The 20,637-nt window shown below is 39.4% G+C and overlaps 1 protein-coding gene across 5 annotated transcripts in view; it reads right to left on the bottom strand.

Moving 5' to 3' along the window:
* Nucleotides 1-20,637, bottom strand: part of LIN52 (lin-52 DREAM MuvB core complex component) — a 120,210-nt gene that overhangs the window by 72,144 nt on the left and 27,429 nt on the right. The window contains exon 7 of one of the 5 annotated variants that reach the window (XM_027119985.1): nt 16,544-16,572. The exons of 3 other annotated variants lie outside the window; for them this stretch is intronic. In XM_027119985.1, coding sequence (XP_026975786.1) covers nt 16,559-16,572 — 14 coding nt within the window. In that variant the 3' untranslated portion in view covers nt 16,544-16,558. Of the gene's footprint in view, nt 1-16,543; nt 16,573-18,764; nt 20,395-20,637 lie in introns of those variants that run through there. One more of the 5 variants, XM_027119986.1, reaches the window with a different exon arrangement.

Here is a 20,637-nt window from a genome sequence, read left to right as displayed (position 1 = left end):
TGGTTATCCTTTAAATCTCAGTTAGAAGCACTCCTAAGCTGACACATACTCAAGATTGCTGAAACCCAGGCAACGCACCATTGTGGTATCTAACAAAGTACATTGGACAATGGGGGGTGAGATTTGGGCTGGTTATTTGTTTCAGGATGGCCTGCATAGGCAAACAAGAAGCCAGAGTACTTAAGAATAAAAAACTTAACTCCTAAATCATGTTAAAATTTTTGGTTGCCATCCTGCATTAAAAGCATATTTAATTATTCTTCATTTCCTGACATATGTTCATATAACTTAAAGTGGAGAGATACAGAAAAGGAAAATCTGTGATCCAACATAGAGGCACTCTCTCACCTTCCCATCAACTCACAAACCTGAACTTTCATCTACTCTCTTTCTTCTTGTTACAATCCAGTAGTTCTCTTCAATCTAAGGCCAATACACATCTGCTCTAAACCCTAACCCTTCAAGCCCTCTCAGGAACCTTACACTTTATTCCTTTTCACCACTCTTCCATCTTTGCCACCAGAATTTAAACAAACATAAGTCTACTGTCCTAAAGCAAACAAGAAACTTTGACTCCACTTCTCCCTCTCGCTATCACCCTTTCTCCCTCTCAATAGCCAAACTCCTATTTCCATGTCCTACCTTTCACTCATTCCTCACTCATCCATGCATTCAACTGTCCATACAATGGAAAATTCACATCCAAAGACAAACCCCCATGTCAAAAATCAAACTCATTAAAGACCTAAATGTAAGACATGACACCATAAAACTCTTAGAAAAGATCATAGGTGAAACATTCTTTGACATAAATTGTAGCAATATTTTCTTAGATTACTCTCCCAGGGCAAAAGAAATAAAAGCAAAAATAAACAAATGGGACCTAATCAAACTTAAAAACTTTTGCACAGTAACGGAAACTATCAACAAAATGAAAAAACAACCTATGAAAGGGGCGAAAATATTTGCAAAAGACGCAACCGACAAGGGCTTAATTTCCAAAATATACAAACAGCTCATACAACTCATTAGCAAAGAAACAAACAACCAATGAAAAAATGGGCAGACCTAAATAGACGTTTATCCAAGAAGACATACAGATGCTCAACATCGCTAATTATTAGAGAAATGCAAATCAAAACTACAATGAAGGGCGAAGTCAAATTGGCATTCTAGGAGGACACGTAATTCTTGTCTCCTCACAATTAGGGCACCTACCAGGCACTGGTGGGGGACCACGGACACCTAAGGGGACGGGAGGAACCCCCAGCAATTGGGTAGGATGTGGCGAGTGGGAGAAGTGAAGGGGGAGAAAAAGTAGAGGTAGGGCGGGGCTGGCACCCCTGAGGGGTGGCTGGGGGAGCGGAAGGGATCCCAGGCCCAAAGGGGGAAACTGGGGAACCACTGGGAGGGCAGAGGATCCAAAGGGAGCATGGCCAGCTTTCCCCTGCCCACTTGGACCCCCAGAAACCTGTTGAGATGCTGAGCCTGATCCTCTGCCCACCTAGGCCCCCTCCAGCCATGCGGGTCCTGAGGGAGTGGGAGGGAGGGAAGGGGGAGCAAAAGTAAAGGCCAGACCTCTGGGACTGGCACCCCTGAGGGATGTCTGGGGGAGGGAAGGAGTTCCTACACCCAGCAGGACACACCCACAGTTAGGGGTCCAGCAGCAACGGGGGAGACCCTGGGAGAGATGGTGGGGGAGGTGCACAAAGGAACAGAAGGGAACGGGGCCAGTGCTTTCCCTGTCCACTTAGGCACTAGGAAGCCTGTTGGGCTCCAGGACCTAATCCTCTGCCCTCAGAGCCTCCCTCCTGCCATTCAGAGCCCAAGCCCCACACCTACACCCCCACCCAGTGCCCCACCTCTACACTCGGAGACCCCCTCCATCGAGCTGGGCCTAAACCCCACCCACACATGCTCACTCAGGGCCCTACCTCCAAACTCCGGAACTCCACTCTCCAGAGGCCCTCCTTACCACATGCTGCCTCTCCCCTTCTGCCAGGTCCTAAGCGGAGGCCCCGCCCCACAACTGAACGTCAGCTTGCCTAGGCCCTGCCCCACGCTCAAACATCACCCCCCACCCACCTATGTCCCATCCCACCCTAAACCCGACCCCTGCCTAAGTTTCACCCCCCAACTAAACTCCACCCCCAAGGCTTTTTTTTTTCTTTTCTTTTTTCCTCTTTTAGATTAGGGTTCTGTTTTACCTTGTTGATTCATTGTTGTTGATTTTTTAATTTGTCCTAATAATTCTTTTATTTTCCTAATTTTATTTTACTCTTTATACTTTGTTAGTGATCTCTCCTTTTGGCTTGTTTCCTCCCCTCCCCTTTTTTGTTTCTTTTTTCTGTTGTGGTTTTAATTTACCTTGTTGCAGTTGTTTCAATTATAGTTTTATTTTTCCTAGTATATTGTACTGCTTCTTTCTTTCTTCCTCCCTCCCTCCCTTCCTTTCTTTCTTTTTCTTTGTTGTTTTTTTTTTACCATGCCATGAAGCTTGCGGGATCTTGGTTCCCAGGGCACAGGTTGGGCCTGAGCTCCAGTGGTGGGAGCTCCAAGTCCGAACCGCTGGACTAACAGAGAACCTCAGAACCCAGGGAATATCAATCGGAGTGAGGCCTCCTGGAGGTCCTCATCTCAGCACCAAGACCCAGCTCTATCCAACAACCTGCAAACTCCAGTGCTGGATGTCTCAGGCCAAACAACCAGTAAGACAGGAATACAGCACCACACATCAAAAAAAAAAAAGAAACAGAAATGACAACAAAATATGTTACAGACAAAGGAGCAAGATAAAAACCTACAAGACCAAATAAATGAAGACAAAATAGGCAACCTACCTGAAAAAGAATTCACAGTAATGATAGTAAAGATGATCCAAAATCTCGGCAACAGAATGGAGAAAATACAAGAAACATTTAACAAGGATTTAGAAGAACTAAAGAGCAAACAAACAGTGATGAACAACACAATTACTGAAATTAAAAATATTCTGGAAGGAATAAGAGAATAACTGAGGCAGAAGAACAGATAAGTGAGCTGGAAGGTAAAATGGTGGAAATAACTGCCAGGGAGCAGCATAAAGAAAAAAGAATGAAAAGAATTGAGGACAGTCTCAGAGACCTCTGGGACAGCATTAAACGCACGAACATTCACATTATAGGGGTCCTAGAAGAAGAAGAGAAAAAGAAAGGGTCTGAGAAAATATCTGAAGAGATTATAGTCAAAAATTTCCCTAACATGGGAAGGGAAATAGTCAATCAAGTCCAGGAAGCACACAGAGTACCATACAGGATAAACCGAAAGAGAAACATGCTGAGAGACATATTAATCAACATATCAAAAATTAAATACAAAGAAAAACTATTAAAAGCAGCAAGGGAAAAGCAACAAATAACATACAAGGAAATCCCCATAAGGTTAACAGCTGATTTTTCAGCAGAAACTCTGCAAGCCAGAAGGGAGTGGCAGGACATATTGAAAGTGATGAAAGGGAAAAACCTACAACCAAGATTACTCTACCCAGCAAGGATCCCATTCAGATTCGATGAAGAAACTGAAACCTTTACAGATAAGCAAAAGTTAAGAGAATTCAGCACCACCAAACCAGCTTTACAACAAATGCTAAAGGAACTTCTCTAGGAAGGAAACACAGAGAAGGAAAAGACCTACAAAAACAAACCCAGGGCTTCCCTGGTGGCACAGTGGTTGAGAGTCCGCCTGCTGATGCAGCGGACACGGGTTCATGCCCCGGTCCAGGAAGATCCCACATGCCGCGGAGTGGCTGGGCCCGTGAGCCGTGGCCGCTGAGCCTGCGCTCTGCAATGAGAGAGGCCACAACAGTGAGAGGCCCGCGTACCACCAAAAAACAAACAAACAAAAAAAACAAACCCAAAACAACTAAGAAAATGGTAATAGGAACATAAATATCAATAATTACCTTAAAGGTAAATGGATTAAATGCTCCAACCAAAAGACATAGACTGGCTGAATGAATACAAAAACAAGACAAGTACATATGCTGTCTACAAGAGACCCACTTCAGACCTAGGGACACATACAGACTGAAAGTGAGGGGATGGAAAAAGATATTCCATGCAAATGGAAATCAAAAGAAAGCTGGAGTAGCAATTCTCATATCAGACAAAATAGACTTTAAAATAAAGACTATTACAAGAGACAAAGAAGGACACTACACAATGATCAAGGGATCAATCCAAGAAGAAGATATAACAATTATAAATATTTAGGCATAAAACACAGAAGTACCTTAATACATAAGGCAAATGCTAACAGCCATAAAAGGGGAAATTGACAGTAACACAATAATAGTAGGGGACTTTTAACACCCCACTTGCACCAATGGACAAATCATCCAAAATGAAAATAAATAAGAAAACACAAGCTTTAAATGACACATTAAAAAACATGGATTTAATTGATATTTATAGGACGTTCCATCCAAAAACAACAGAATACACTATCTTCTCAAGCACTCATAGAACATTCTCCAGGATAGACCATATCTTGGGTCACAAATCAAGCCTTGGTAATTTAAGAAAACTCTTCCAACCACAACGCTATGAGACTAGATATCAATTACAGGAAAAAACCTGTAAAAACTACAAAGACATGGAGGTTAAACAATACACTACTAAATAACCAAGAGATCACTGAAGAAATCAAAGAGGAAATCAGAAAATACCTAGAGACAAATGACAATGAAAACAAGACGATCCAAAACCTATGGGATGCAGCAAAAGCAGTTCAAAGAGGGAAGCTTATAGCAATACAATCTTACCTCACGAAGCAAGAAAAATCTCAAATAAACAACCTAACATTACACCTAAAGCAATTAGAGAAAGAACAACAAAAAACCCACAAAAGTTAGCAGAAGTAAAGAAATCATAAAGATCAGATCAGAAATACATGAAAAAGAAATGAAGGAAACAATAGCAAAGATCAATAAAACTAAAAGCTGGTTCTCTGAGAAGATAAAGAAAATTGATAAATCATTACCCAGACTCACCAAGAAAACGAGGGACAACACTCAAATCAACAGAAATATAAATGAAAAAGGAGAAGTCACAACCAACATTGCAGAAATACAAAGGATCATGAGAGATTACTACAAGGAACTATATGCCAATAAAATGGACAACCTGGAAGAAATGGACAAATTCTTAGAAAAGCAAAACCTTCTGAGATTGAACCAGGAAGAAATAGGAAATATAAACAGACCAATCACAAGCACTGAAATTGAAACTGTGATTAAAAATCTTCCAACAAACAAAAGCCCAGGACCAGATGGCTTCACAGGTGAATTCTATCAAACATTTAGAGAAGCGCTAACACCTATCCTTCTCAACCTCTTCCAAAATAGAGCAGAGGGAGTAACACTCCCAAACTCATTTTAAGAGGCCACCATCACCCTGATACCAAAACCAGACAAAGATGTCACAAAAAAAGAAAACTACAGGCCAATATCTCTGATGAACATAGATGCAAAAATCCTCAACAAAATACTAGCAAACAGAATCCAACAACATATTAAAAGGATCATACACCATGATCAAGTGGAATTTATCTCAGGGATGCAAGGATTCTTCAATATACGCAAATCAGTCAATGTGATACACTATATTAACAAATTGAAGAATAGAAACCATATGATCATCTCAATAGATACAGAAAAACTTCTGAAAAAATTCAACACCCATTTATGACAAAAACTCTCCAGAAAGTGGACACAGAGGGAACCTACCTCAACATAATAAAGCCCATATACGACAAACCCACAGCAAACATTATTCTCAATGGTGAAAAACTGAAAGCATTTCTTCTAAGATCAGGAACAAGACAAGGATGTCCACTCTCACCACTATTATTCAACATAGTTTTGGAAGTCCTAGCCACGGCAATCAGAGAAGAAAAAGAAATTAAAGGAATACAAATTGGAAAAGAAGAAGTAAAACTGTCACTGTTTGCAGATGACATGATACTATACATAGAGACTCCTAAAGATGTCACCAGAAAACTACTAGAGCTAATCAATGAATTTGGTAAAGTTGGAGGATACAAAATTAATGCACTGAAATCTCTTGCATTCCTATACACTAATGATGAAAAATCTGAAAGAGAAATTAAGGAAACACTCCCATTTACCATTGCAACAAAAAGAATAAAATACCTAGGAATAAACTTACCTAAGGAGACAAAGGACCTGTATGCAGAAAACTATAAGACACTGATGAAAGAAATTAAAGATGATACCAACAGATGGAGAGATATAGCATGTTCTTAGATTGGAAGAATCAATATTGTGAAAATGACTATACTACCCAAAGCAATCTACAGATTCAATGCAATCCCTATCAAATTACCAATGGCATTTTTTACGGAACTAGAACAAAAAAATCTTAAAATTTGTATGGAGACACAAAATACCCTGAATAGCCAAAGCAGTCTTGAGGGAAAGAAACACAGCTGAAGGAATCAGACTCCCTGACTTCAGACTATACTACAAAGCTACAGTAATCAAGACATTATGGTACTGGCACAAAAACAGAAACATAGATCAATGGAACAAGATAGAAAGCCCAGAGATAAACCCATGCACCTATGGTCAACTAATGTATGACAAAGGAGGCAAGGATATACAATGGAGAAAGACAGTCTCTTCAATAAGTGCTGCTGGGATAACTGGACAGCTCCATGTAAAAGAATGAAATTAGAACACTCCTTAACACCATACACAAAAATAAACTCAAAATGGATTAGAGACCTAAATGTAAGACTGGACACTATAAAACTCTTAGAGGAAAACAGAGGAAGAACACTCTGACATAAATCACAGCAAGATATTTTTTGATCCACCTCCTAGAGTAATGGAAATAAAAACAAAAATAAACAAATAGAACCTAATAGAACTTAAAAGCTTTTGCACAGCAAAGGAAACCACAAACAAGACGAAAAGACAACCCACAGAATGGGAGAAAATATTTGCAAACAAATCAATGGACAAAAGGTTAATCTCCAAAATATATAAACAGCTCATGCAGCTCAATATTAAAAAAACAAACAAGCCAATCCAAAAATGGGCAGAAGACCTAAACAGACATTTCTCCAAAGAAGATATACAGATGGCCAAGAAGCACATGAAAAGCTGCTCAACATCACTAATTATTAGAGAAATGCAAATCAGAACTACACCTCACACCAGTTAGAATGGACATCATCAGAAAATCTACAAACAACAAATGCTGGAGAGGGTGTGGAGAAAAGGGAACCCTCTTGCACTGCTAGTGGGAATGTAAATTGATACAGCCACTATGGAGAACAGTATGGTAATTCTAAAAATAGAATTACCATATGATCCAGCAATCCCACTACTGGGCATATACCCAGAGAAAACCATAATTCAAAAAGACACATGCACCCCAATGTTCATTGCAACACTATTTACAATTGCCAGGTCATGGAAGCAACCTAAGTGTCCATCGACAGATGAATGGATAAAGAAGATGTGGCACATGTATACAATGGAATATTACTCAGCCATAAAAAGGAACGAAATTGGGTCATTTGTAGAGACGTGGATGGATCTAGACATGGGGGAAAGCGGCGGGGGTGGGGGGGGTAGGGGTGGGGGTGTGATGAATTGGGTGATTGGGATTGACATGTATACACTGATGTGTATAAAATGGATGACTAATAAGAACCTGCTGTATAAAAAATGAATAAAATTAAATTTAAAAACAAAACAATAAGGGGAAAAAAAAAAGAAATGAGTCATGTACCACAATGTTCATTACAGCACTATTTACAATAGCCAGGACATGGAAGCAGCCTAAGTGTCCATTGACAGATGAATGGATAAAGAAGATGTGGTACATATATACAATGGAATACTACTCAGCCATAAAAAGGAATGAAATTGAGTTATTTGTAGTGAGGTGTATGGACCTAGAGTCTGTCATAGAGACTGAAGTAAGTCAGAAAGAGAAAAACAAATACCATAGGCTAACACATATATATGGAATCTAAAAAAAAAAAAGGGTTCTCATGAACCTAGGGGCAGGACAGGAATAAAGACACAGACGTAGAGAATGGACTTGAGGAAATGGTGAGGGGAAAGGGTAATCGGGGATGAAGTGAGAGGGTAGCATTAACAAATATACACTACCAAATGTAAAATAGATAGGTAGTGGGAAGCAGCTGCATGGCACAGGGAGATCAGCTCAGTGCTTTGAGACCACCTAGAGGGATGGGACAAGGAGGGTGGGAGGGAGACACAAGAGGAAGGGGATATGGGGATATACATATGCATATAGCTGATTCACTTTGTTATACAGCAAAAACTGACACAACACTGTAAAGCAATTATACTCCAATAAAGATGTTAGGGCTTCCCTGGTGGCACAGTGGTTGAGAGTCCGCCTGCCAATGCAGGCGACACGGGTTCGTGCCCTAGTCCGGGAAGATCCCACATACCGCGGAGTGGCTGGGCCCGTGAGCCATGGCCGCTGAGCCTGCGTGTCCGGAGCCTGTGCTCCGCAACGGGAGAGGCCACAACAGTGAGAGGCCCGCGTACCGCAAAAAAAAAAAAATGTTAAAAAAAAAAAAAAGAATAAGTAAAAACTGAAAAAAAAAAAAAAAAAACTACAATGAAGTATCACCTCACACCAGTCAGAATGGCTATCATCAAAAAGTCTACAGATAATAAATGCTGGAGAGAGTGTAGAGAAAAGGGAACCCTTGTACACTGTTGATCGGAATGTAAACTGGTACAGCCACTACGGAAAACAGTATGGAGGTTCCTTAAAAAACTAAAAATAGAGCTACCATATGATCCAGCAATCCCATTCCTGGGTATAGATCCAGAAAAACAAAAACTAATTCAAAAAGATATATGCACCCTAATGTTCATAGCATCACTATTTACAATAGTCAAGACATGGAAGAAACACCAGCGCCCATAATATATATATGTGTGTGTATATATATATATATATATATATAGGAATATTATTCCACCATAAAAAATGAAATATTGTCATTTGCAGCGAACACAGATGGACCTAGAGAGTATTATGCCTAGTGAAATAAGTCAGACAGAGAAAGGCAAACACTGTATGACATCACTTATAAGTGGAATCTAAAAAATAATGCAAATGAATCTATATACAAAACAGAAACAGACTCACAAACATAGAAAACAAACTTATGCTTACCAAAGGGGAGGGGGGGAGGGGGAAATTTAGGAGTATGGGATTAACAGATACAAACTACTATACATAAAATAGATAAGCAACAAGGATTTACTGTATAGCACACAAAATTAGACCAGTATCCTATAATAACCTATAATGAAATAAAATCTGCAATAAAACTCAAAAAACAAAGCCTGAATCACTATCCTGTATACGTGAAACACAATATTGTAAATCAACTATACTTCAATTGAAAGAAAAAAAAACTTGTCTTCCCTTACAAATCTGTTCCTCCACTACTGTTCTTTCTAAAAAAGCTTTAGCGACAGACTTCAGACTTTTTGTCTCTTTCTCAGAAAAGCCTTTCTTCTCTGGTCACCGCCTACAGATCAGAAAAGGTCTCAGATATCTGCTGTTATGGAATCTTGTACCTCTCCTTCACAGCACTCATCACAACCCTCACTATAGATTATTTGTGTAACTGTTTGATGTCTGTCTTCCATGTGATCGCCTTGCTTCCCAATGCATCCCTCAACTTTTAGCAGTGATTGTTGGCTCATTTTAGTTAATTTAAATGTTTGTTGAATAAATCCTTGAGGGGAGAGGGAAAAAAATTAAATCAATCAATCGATTGATTGATGGATCGATCCTTAGTGAGGTATATTTCATATATGATGAACTGTACATATTTGAAGTGTCCAGCCTGGTAAGTTTTAACAAATGTTTCCACCACTACTGAGGCAAACCCTTCTGACTCATGAGAATTTTCCAGTCTGGCTGGTGGGAATAAACCCTGTGGTGCCAGCCACGGTTCCCTGTAATCCTTTCAGATGGTTCTCTCTTGAGCCTCGAGTAGTTTCCTCACAAGATTGCACTGATCAGTACTCAGCTGATTACTTTAGGAGGACCCTCTGCAGATCTCCAGGGTTCTCTCTGTGCAGCCCTCTCCCCTCCAGTACTCTGTCCTGACCTCTAGCTGCCTTGGTCTCTCCAGATGCTTAGCTCTGTTTCTTCAACTCAGGGAGCCTGCTGGTGTCTGCCTGGGTTCCCACTCCCTGCACTGCAGCCTGGAAACTCTCTCAAAGCAGTAAGCTGAGACAATCACAGCGCTCATCTCATTTACTTCCTAATTCTCAGGGATCACTATCTTTTGTTGCCTGATGTCCAGTGTCCTAAAAACCACTGTTCGTATATTTTGTAATGAACAAAAACTGTTTCAGGTGGGAAGGTGAATCTAGTCTCTGATATTTCATCTGAGCCAAAAGCAAAAGTCCTTCCACTGTTGTGTGCATGCCTCTGACCTACACGCCCAGGGGAGAAATCTTGGAGTCATCCTTTTTTTAAAAAAAATATTTATTTGCCTGCGTTGGGTCTTTGTTGCTGTGCGCGGGCTTCCCATTGTGGTGGCTTCTCTTGCTGTGGAGCGTGGGCTCTAGGTGTGCGCGCTTCAGTAGTTGCAGCACGCGGGCTCAGCAGTTGTTGTGCACAGGCTTAGTTGCTCCATGGCACGTAGGATCTTCCCGGACCAGGGATCGAACCCATGTCCTCTACATTGGCAGGCGATTCTTAACCACTGTGCCACCAGGGAAGCCCCTGGAGTCATCCTTGACACCTCCCTCCCCCTCCTCTCATCTTCCGCAGCCAATGAATCAAGACTTATTCTTTGTCTTAAATCACTCTCAAATTCAAGGACTTCTCTCCCTGTCCACTATCAGTACCCTAGTTCTATGCACCACAGTCTTGGCTATTGCAATGACCTCCTACTTAGTCTGTAGTTCTTCTCATGCCCCCCTCCAAACCATTCTCCACATGGCCAAAACCTGAATATTGCTTGCCCATGCCCTTAACTGACTTGCTAGTGCTCTTAGAATAATGTCCAACATCCTTAACACAACTGAGAAGTTTTACATGATCCAGCAGTCTATTTCAGCAGTCACTGTCTGAGTTCCAGTCACATTTGCCTTCTTTCAGTTCTTCAAAGGCACCATGCTCCTTCCCACTACCATATTTCGATACTTCCTCTAGAAAGCTCATCTCCCTTCCCTTCACTCAGTTAATTTCTACTCATTCTTCATACCTAAATATCTTTTTTCTCAGGAGAACTATTCCTGCCCCACGTTGTACTTAGAAAAACTTAGTGGCAAATAATTATTTGTGTAATGCCTTATCTACTAGAATGTTAGCTCTATGACAGCAGGAACCATCTCTGTCTCATGTACTGTCAAGTCCTTGGTGCCTAGAACAGTACCGTGAAGATACACAACAAATATTTGCTGTATGAAAGTCAGATAATAGAAAATATATATATTGGTCTCTGCCCCTGGTTCCTGGCACAAAGCTCCTAAAACGCGTACAATTTCCTAAGAGTGTTAGAAGCATCTTTTACTTTAATATTTGGTCTTTGACTCGATTCCTGACACAAAGTTCCTAAACCCCTTGGAATCTCCTGGGTGACGGCAGTATCTTTTGTTCTAATGAGGTGACTCTTGGTGTACTCCAGGATGGGGGCTGGTCAGCAGACAGACCAAGCTATGATTAGAATCTTGGGATTCTCAACCCCAACCTCCATTCTCCAGAGAGGAGAGAGGCTGGAAATGGAGTTAATAATGTCTCATGACTACATGATTGAAGCCTCCATAAGAAAGCTTCCAGGTTGGTGAACATGTAGAGTTGCTGGGAGAGTGACACGTCTGGAGAGGGCACGAAAGCTCCACACCCCACGCCACATACCTGGATGTTCATCTGTATCCTTTATCATATCCTTTTATAATAAACTGGTAAACAGTAAGTAAGCTGTTTTCCTGAGTTCTGGGAGCTGCTCTAGAAAATTAATCAAACCTGAGGAGGGGATTGTGGGAACATCCGATTTACAACCAAAGCACAGGTGGACTTATAGTTGGCATCTGATGGAGGGGGCAGAGGGGAGTCCTGAGGGACCCAGCCCTCAATCTGTGGAATCTGATATGATCTCCAGGTAGATAGTGTCAGAATTGAGTTAAACTGTAGAACACCTAGCTGATGTCACAGAATTGCTTAGTTGAGGAACAAAAAACTCCCACACATCCAGTGTCATGTTGTGAGGGTGCTAGAGATGTGAGAGTAAAGGAGACACATGGGAGGAGTAACAGGGGGTCTTTCCTATACAAGAATTAAATACTATATCTTAAAATATAGAATTTTAATGCTGTAAGGATCTGAGAGGTCTTTAGTCCAACAACTTCATTTTTCAACTGAGGAAGCTGATGCCCAACATCACACAGCTAAATTCCTGATAAAGGTGCACTAGGCAATAGTAAAATCTAAAATTTATCAATAGCTTACTAGGTGTCACATACCATACTATGCATTTTTGTTTATTGAGGTGAATTCAAATTTTTAAAAGTGATTTTAAAGTGTACAATTCAATGGCATTTGGTATATTCACAATATTGTGCAACCACCACCTGTATCAAGTTACAAAACATTTTCATCACTCCCCGCCCCCACCCGCAAAATACTCCTATACCCATTAAGCAGTCACTCCCCATTTTCCACTCTCTTTTGTCCCTGGCAACCACCAATCTGCTTTCTGTCTCTACGAATTTACATACCCATGATGTTTCATACAAATGGAATAATATGTGATCTTCTGTGTCTGGCTTCCGTTATTTAGTATAATGTTTTTGAGATTCACCCACGTTGTAGCGTGTATCAGTACTACATTTTTATGGCTAAGTAATATTCTATTGTATGTATATACCATATTTTGTTTATCCATTCATCTGTTAATGGACATTTGAGTTTCTTTCCATCTTTTGGCTATCATGAATAGTACTGAATGAACATTTGTGTACAAGTATCTGTTTGAGTACTTGTCTTCAATTCTTTTGGGTATATACCTAGTAGTGGAATTGCTGGGTCATATGGTAATTCTCTGTTTAACCTTTCAAGGAACCGCCAAACTTTCACAGTGGCCACACCATTTTACATTCCCACCAGCTATATATGAGACTTCCAATTTCACCATATCCTTGCAAATACTTGTTATTTTCTATTATTATTATTATCATCATTACTATTACCATCTTAGTCGGTGTGAAGTGGTATCCCATTGTGGTTTTGATTTACATTTCCCTTATGACTAATGAAAGATGTTTAGCATCTTTTTATGTGCTTATCGGCCATTTGTATTTCTTCTTTGGAGAAATGTCCACTCAAGTCCTTTGCCCATTTTAAAATTGGGTTGTCTGTCTTTTTGTTGTTGAGTTATAAGAGTTCTTTATATATTCTAGGTACTAGACCCTTTTCAGATATATGATTTGCAAAAGTATTCTTTCAATACTGTATTATATATTTGAAAGTTGCTAAGAGAGCAGATCTTTAAAGTTCTCACCACTAGAAAAAATTTGTAACAATGTGTGATGACAGACTTACTGTAGTGATCATTATATTGTAACATGAAACTGTTATATGTCAATTATATCTCAATTTTTAAAAAGTTTTCTGCAATTCAACGGTTGCCTTTTCACTTTCTTGATAATGTTCTTTGATGAACAAAAGTTTTAAACTTTAATGAAATCCAATTTATCTATTTTTTCTTCTGTTGCTTGTGTTTTTGGTGTCATATGTAAGAATTCATGGCTACATCCAAGGTCATGAAGATTCATACTAGGCATTTTATAATCATTGTCCAATTTAATCCTCTCAAGAACCCAATAAGTATTATTATTACCTTCATTTTACAGACAAGGAAAATGAGGCTCAGAGAGAGGAAACTTGTCAAGTTAGTATGTAGAAGAATACGTCTGTTTCCAACGACCAGGATCTTATAATTTCCAAGTCAGTTTTTCTTTGCACACTCACAACATGGCAGCTTGTTTCCCCAAAAAGGGCATGATGGGGGACAAAACAGAAGTCATGGTCTTTTTGTAACTAAATCTCAGACGTAGCATTCCATTACTTTTGCTATCACTGATCCAGCCCACACTCAAGAGGAAAAGATCACACAAAGGCATAAATAGAGGGTGCCTACCACACCAGGGTTCTGTTTTTTTTTTTAAAGGTCAAGTCTTTTATTTATTTATTTATTTTTGGCTGCGTTGGGTCTTCGTTGCAGTGCGCGGGCTTCTCATTGTGGTGGCTTCTCTTGTTGTGGAGCACGGGCTCTAGGCGCGCGGGCTTCAGTAGTTGTGGCACGTGGGCTCAGTAGTTGTGGCACACGGGTTTAGTTGCTCTGCGGCATGTGGGATCTTCCCGGACCAGGGCTCGAACCCGTGTCCCCTGCATTGGCAGGCGGATTCTTAACCATTGTGCCACCAGGGAAGACCCCAGGGTTCTGTTTTAATGTTACACATCTTCCCTGGCTGATCGCCTTCCCACCTGTGGCTTTAACTAGAACCTACAAACTGATGATGTCCAAAACTCTACTTCCTGTGCTCTAGATTCATACATTCAACTATCTCCTGGGTATATCCACCTAGATAGCCTACACTTACACTTACAACTGAATTCCCCAATCTTTCTTCTCAAAGGTGCTCTTCTTCCTATATTTACTCAAGCCAGAAACTTGAGTCACTCTTGATTCCTCATTCTTACTGCCCAGAACTCCCTGACCCCAGTATATCCAATCAGTCACTAAGCCTTTCCATTCTACCACTCAGACTTCTAGAACCCATCCCTATTCTCCATTTTCACTGAGAAGTTAAAAGAAATCTAACTTGTCTCCCTGATACCATTTTTCTGTATTACCAATCCATCTTCTACCATGTTGGCAAAGTGAGCCTTTTAAGAAAGTAAATATGATTACATGCCTACTATGCTTAAAACTTCTCATATGCTGCCCATAATGATAACAACAGTTAATTTTTTTTTTTTTTTTTTTTTTTTTTTTTTGCGGTATGCGGGCCTCTCACTGTTGTGGCCTCTCCCGTCGCGGAGCACAGGCTCCGACGCGCAGGCTCAGTGGCCATGGCCCACAGGCCCAGCCGCTCCGCGGCATGTGGGATCTTCCCGGACTGGGGCACAAACACGCATCCCCCTCATCAGCAGGCGGACTCCCAACCACTGCGCCACCAGGGAAGCCCAACAGTTAATATTTATAAGCACCTATTAAGTGCCAATATTATGCTAAGGTTTTATAAATAATATTGTGTTAAATCATCAAAACAATACTCTAAGGTAACAGATCTCAAAGTGAATGGTCAGGAAACCTCTGGGGACCCTGGGATCACTAAGCCCCTTTGAGAGGGTCGCTGAGTTCAAAACTATACATATGATACTAAGATGCCTTTTTAACATATTCTCTCACAAGTGAACAGTGAAGTTTTCTAGGGACTACCTAACAAAAGATAATCATAACATATTGAAAGAAGCAGCAGATATGAAAATCCAACTTTTTATCAAACCAAACATTACGGACATTTGAAAAATGTAAAAACTGCCACTCTTCTCAATATTTTTTGTTTGGAAAATAGTTATTCTTCATAAAAATATTTATGCTAACATGTAATGGGTTTATTCCTATTTTTAAATTAATTAGGGACTTCCCCAGTGGTGCAGTGGTTAAGAATCCTTCTGCCAATGCAGGGGACATGGGTTCAATCCCTGGTCTGGGAAGATCCCATATGCTGCGGAGCAACTAGGCCCGTGTGCCACAACTACTGAGCCTGTGCTCTAGAGCCCACAAGCCACAACTACTGTGCCCATGCGCCACAACTATTGAAGCTCACACACCCTAGAGGCCACGCACCGCAACTACTGAGCCCACGTGCACCATAACTACTGAAGCCCACGCACTCTAGGGCCCCCGTGCCGCAACTACTGAGCCCACGTGCTACAACTACTGAAGCCTGCACGCCCAGAGCCCGTGCTCCGCAACAAGAGAAGCCACCACAATGAGAAGCCCGCACACCACAACGACGAGTAGCACCTGCTCGCCACAATTACAGAAAGACTGCGCGCAGCAATAAAGACCCAATGCAGCCAAAAATAAATAAAAAATAAAAAAGTAAATTAATAAATATTTAAAATTTTTCTGTTTGAATTTCTGAAACAGTAAATATACATATAACCCACATAAACAAGAACTCTTTGGGGTCACCATTAATTTTTAAGAGTGTAAAGAAGTCCTGACACCAAAAAGTTTAATAATTACTGTTCTAAGGTTTTCATCTCCATTTCACAAATGAAGAAACTAGGGCTTAGAAAATTAAGTTACTTGCCTAAGTGGTAGATTGAGATTCATAATAAAGCTGTATGACTCCAGAACCCAAGCTCTTAATCACTATTTTGTCCTTTCCTATTAGCTATTTATCACCTGGTTCCTACTTACTTATCTTCAGGTAATTGTTCTTCCCCTTAGGTTATATTCAGGTCATCTCTTCTCTCCACTAGCCTTAGTTTCCTCAAACAGAGGTGTTTCTTAGGCTATAGTTTGAAAATGCAATTCCTATAAGTTAGTATACTATAATAAGATAGTATACTCTTCCAAAGCTTTCTTTAAACTGGACAGACTTAAGCTTTGCAACCTACCAATTATAGGTAAGATATAATTCCTTGGTTCTGGCCTCTTAAGAGGTTCTCTTCTCTGGTGGTCCAGTGGTTAGAACTCAGTGCTTTCACTGCCCAGGCCTGGGTGTAATCCCTGGTTGGGGAACTAAGATCCTGCAAGCTGGCAAGCTGGGCAATGAGCCAAAACAAGAGTTTCTTCTTAAAAACAATCTCCCAAAATGTCCAACAATTATACTAATCTTCCAGTGGACATGTTCTGGATCCATGAAATAGGGACTTAAAGTCATTGCTCACATGTTTTACATTAGTTACAATATACTCATTTATACAAAGGGTCTATGAACTTTAAAAGAAAAATTATGCTGAACAGTAAGCCACTAAAAACTGTGTACAGTGCTAAAGCTGATTCCCTAAACCTTCATAACAAAGATGTCCAAACAAGTTCTTTTTCCTCAGGCTCTTTTCCTTTTCTTTCTAGTTGACTGGGGAATTGGACACAGGTACATTTTCACAAGATGTATCTCCAATCCCCATGAAGTTGTTGCCTTTTTTTTTTTTTCATGTTTAAAACTATTCCTCAAAAGAAACCTGTCTAGTGGGCTCAACTGTTTCTAAAATAATCCACTGCACAGGGTGGATTTCCCACTCCAGGTCAAACTGTTAGGTCTATAAGCGCAGCACTTAACTAAGTCATTAATAATCCAACTGAAATCAATGGCTCCAGTGTAATTTCCTGTGGTTTCTCCATCCCACCCAAACAAATTTTCTCTGTTCTAACAATTCTCCATTACTTAGATCTGCTGTTTCCATTTTATATTACCAATTCACTCTATATTTCTTATACCACTAGCCATAATGGTTTCCAAATACATACAAAAAGATCTGCCTTCTGTTTTTACAATCAAGTGAAGCAAGTTTTAATTACTAATGTGAAACTAAAATCTTCCTCATTCTTCCTTTCCTATGCTAAAATCATTATATGCATCAACTGTGTTCTTAGTTCATTATGCAAGTTCTTTTCCCATGTAGTGCCCAAGTCAGTCAACAGGGAAGACAGTTAAGATGCTTTGGTTTCTCAAGGAAAGTGGTTTTCCAAGGATTTGCAAATGACAAATGGTAACACATATAAAAATGCATCACTCAACAAGATTGTCAGGAAACTTACACATCAAATCAGGAAACCAGTGAGCTGAGGAAAACATACCTTCACTTCCTCTATTTGAATTTTTTCATTCAATAGCAATAATGATATTCTGATATTCCCAAGGGGGAGAATAAGTGAGAGAAGAAAAGAACTAGCCAGCCCAAGTTACACTAGTAATTTACTATTTATTTCTAAAATACTACAGCTTTGACATTATCACAACCTAAATTAAAATGACAGGGGTGGCATTAACAAAAAAAGGAAAATATTGCCAAACTAAAATTCAAAATTTCTGTTTAAATTAGAGAAATCTGAATATGGATTGCATATCGGATAATCATATTGTATTATGTTAAATTTCTTCAGTGTGTTAACTGTATTGTAGATGTGTAGGAGAATGTCCTTGTCCTCAAGAAACAATGCTAAAGTATTTATGAAGTGTCATGGTGTCTGCAGCTAGTTCTCAAACAGCTCAAGAATAAAACAATAAAATTTAAAATTAAATATATATAGATAAAGCCAATGTGACAAATGTTAACAACTGATAAACAAGTAGAGGGTACACAAGTATTTATTGTACTATTCTTGAAACTTTTTAAAGAGATTTAAAACTTGACAAAACATAAATTTAAGAGAAAAAACAATCTCTGGTTCATTAAAATACACCATTAAGAAGGTGGGGGCTTCCCTGGTGGCGCAGTGGTTGAGAGTCCGCCTGCCGATGCAGGGGACACAGGTTCGTGCCCTGGTCCAGGGAGATCCCACATGCCGCGGAGCGGCTGGGCCCGTGAGCCATGGCCGCTGAGCCTGCGCGTCCGGAGCCTGTGCTCCGCAATGGGAGAGGCCACAACAGTGAGAGGCCCGCGTACCGCAAAAAAAAAAAAAAAAAAAAAGAAGGTGAAAAGGTAAGCCACAGAGTGGGGTAAGATATTTGCAATTTACATAACTGACAAAGGATGCATATCAGAGACATATAAAGAACACTTGAAAATCAATTTTTAAATTGACAATCCAGTTTTTAAAGAAGGGCAAGAGATACCAATAAGCACTTCACAAAAGAGGTTACCCAAATGTTCAGTAAACATGAAAAAGCAATCTCATCAGTCACTAGGGAAATGAAAATTAAAACTACATTGAGATACCATTCTATCTATTTTAATAGCTAGATATTAATAGACTGAGAATGTATCTGTTGGTAACAACATAGAACAAATGAAATTGCCTGTGGGCTTGTAAATTGGTATAACCACTTTGGAAAACTGTTTGGAACTATCTACTAAAGCTAGATAGTTATACACACACACATCCACAACCTAGCAATTCTGCTCCTAGTTATATACACAACAAAAATGCGTGTACCATAAAAAGACATATACCAAGAATGCTCATAGTATTTACTTGTAATAGGCAAAAGCTGGAAATAGTCCAAATGTCCATTATTAGTAGAATGAAAAAATTAATCACATTGTATTCTTACAATGATACACCACACAGCAATGAAAATAAGCAAATGACTGTTAAAGACAATGACATGGATGAATGTCATAATCAAAATGTTGAGCAAAAGCAGCCAGAAACAAAAGAGTATACAGTCTGTGATGCCATTTATATAAAGCTCAAAAACAAGCAAAACTCTTTTATGATATTATAAGTCACAATAGTGCTTGCCTTTGGGCAAAGGGCAGGTAATGACTGAGAGGGGTATGAAGGAGGTTTTATATATAGGAAAGGTTCTATTTCTTGATCTGTTCTGGGTGTGGTTATATGGGAGTGTTTTTATGAAAATTCATTGAGCTGTACCTTATAATTTGTGTACTTTTCTCTATGTATATTATAATTCCATTTTGAAAACTTTATTAAAGAACAAAAAGATGATGGAACAGTGGAATATTTTTATATCCTGAATCTGAAGTCTTATTTTAGTTCTTTTCTCTTTGTATTCTGTATCCAAAACTTCACCCTGTCAAATTCAACTGTCCTCTCAAAGGATTCTTCACTATTACCCAACCAATTTTAAATGTATTCTCCTATACTAGAGTCAATCAAATGTAACAGTTCTTCCTTTAAAAATATCATTCTATTTTTACATTATATTTCTCAAATCTTTTTCAGTTACACCAAACATTGGCAGCTTTTGCCAAGCTTTTAATTTAGACTTACTGGTTAGAGATACTTCCCTTCTAGATACAAAAAGTCAATATTTTTCTAGATTTCCTACAGCAAAGTGCTCTGTCATCACCTATAAATTCTCATGCAATATCATCACCCTCCCAGATCATATTTCTGACACAAAACAGTATTACGAACTAAGAAAAAAAAGAAAAGAAACTGATATTACATTTAAAACAAAAAAACACTCTTCATTTTGTTGAAATCTCTAGATGTCAAAAACTAAATGAATGAACAAACCAAAAAAAATCAGAAAATGTCAGTTTACTTCCCCAGGAGCAGAAACAGTCATTCTTACACCCAAAGCCTGGAAAGAAACTCAACTCACATGCATACCTACTGCAATTATCCCGTTCTCCTCTCCTCTTCGTCATAACAAAGCTATATATTCCAAGCCAAAAGGAAAAAAAATTATTAGGTCCATTTTACTTCTTGACCAAACAGCTGCAATTCCATTTAAGACTAACATACATTCTAAATGGTTCTTTGCGCCTACTGAGTAGTTAATACTAGAGTTCAGTTCTCCAGCTACAGGGAAGAATGGCTGGAAACATAAAGCTGGACAAAATCTTGGCCAAGGTTTGTTTATGAAAAGATGCCTCTTTTGCCAACTAAATCATCTCT

Source organism: Aethalodelphis obliquidens, unplaced genomic scaffold, assembly GCF_003676395.1.
Source record: "Aethalodelphis obliquidens isolate GAN/ISIS:26980383/991018 unplaced genomic scaffold, ASM367639v1 scaffold21, whole genome shotgun sequence".
NCBI classification, from domain to species: Eukaryota; Metazoa; Chordata; class Mammalia; order Artiodactyla; family Delphinidae; genus Aethalodelphis; species Aethalodelphis obliquidens.
The sequence above is the reverse complement of the archived record's forward strand: the minus strand, read 5'-3'. Positions and strand labels throughout refer to the sequence as shown.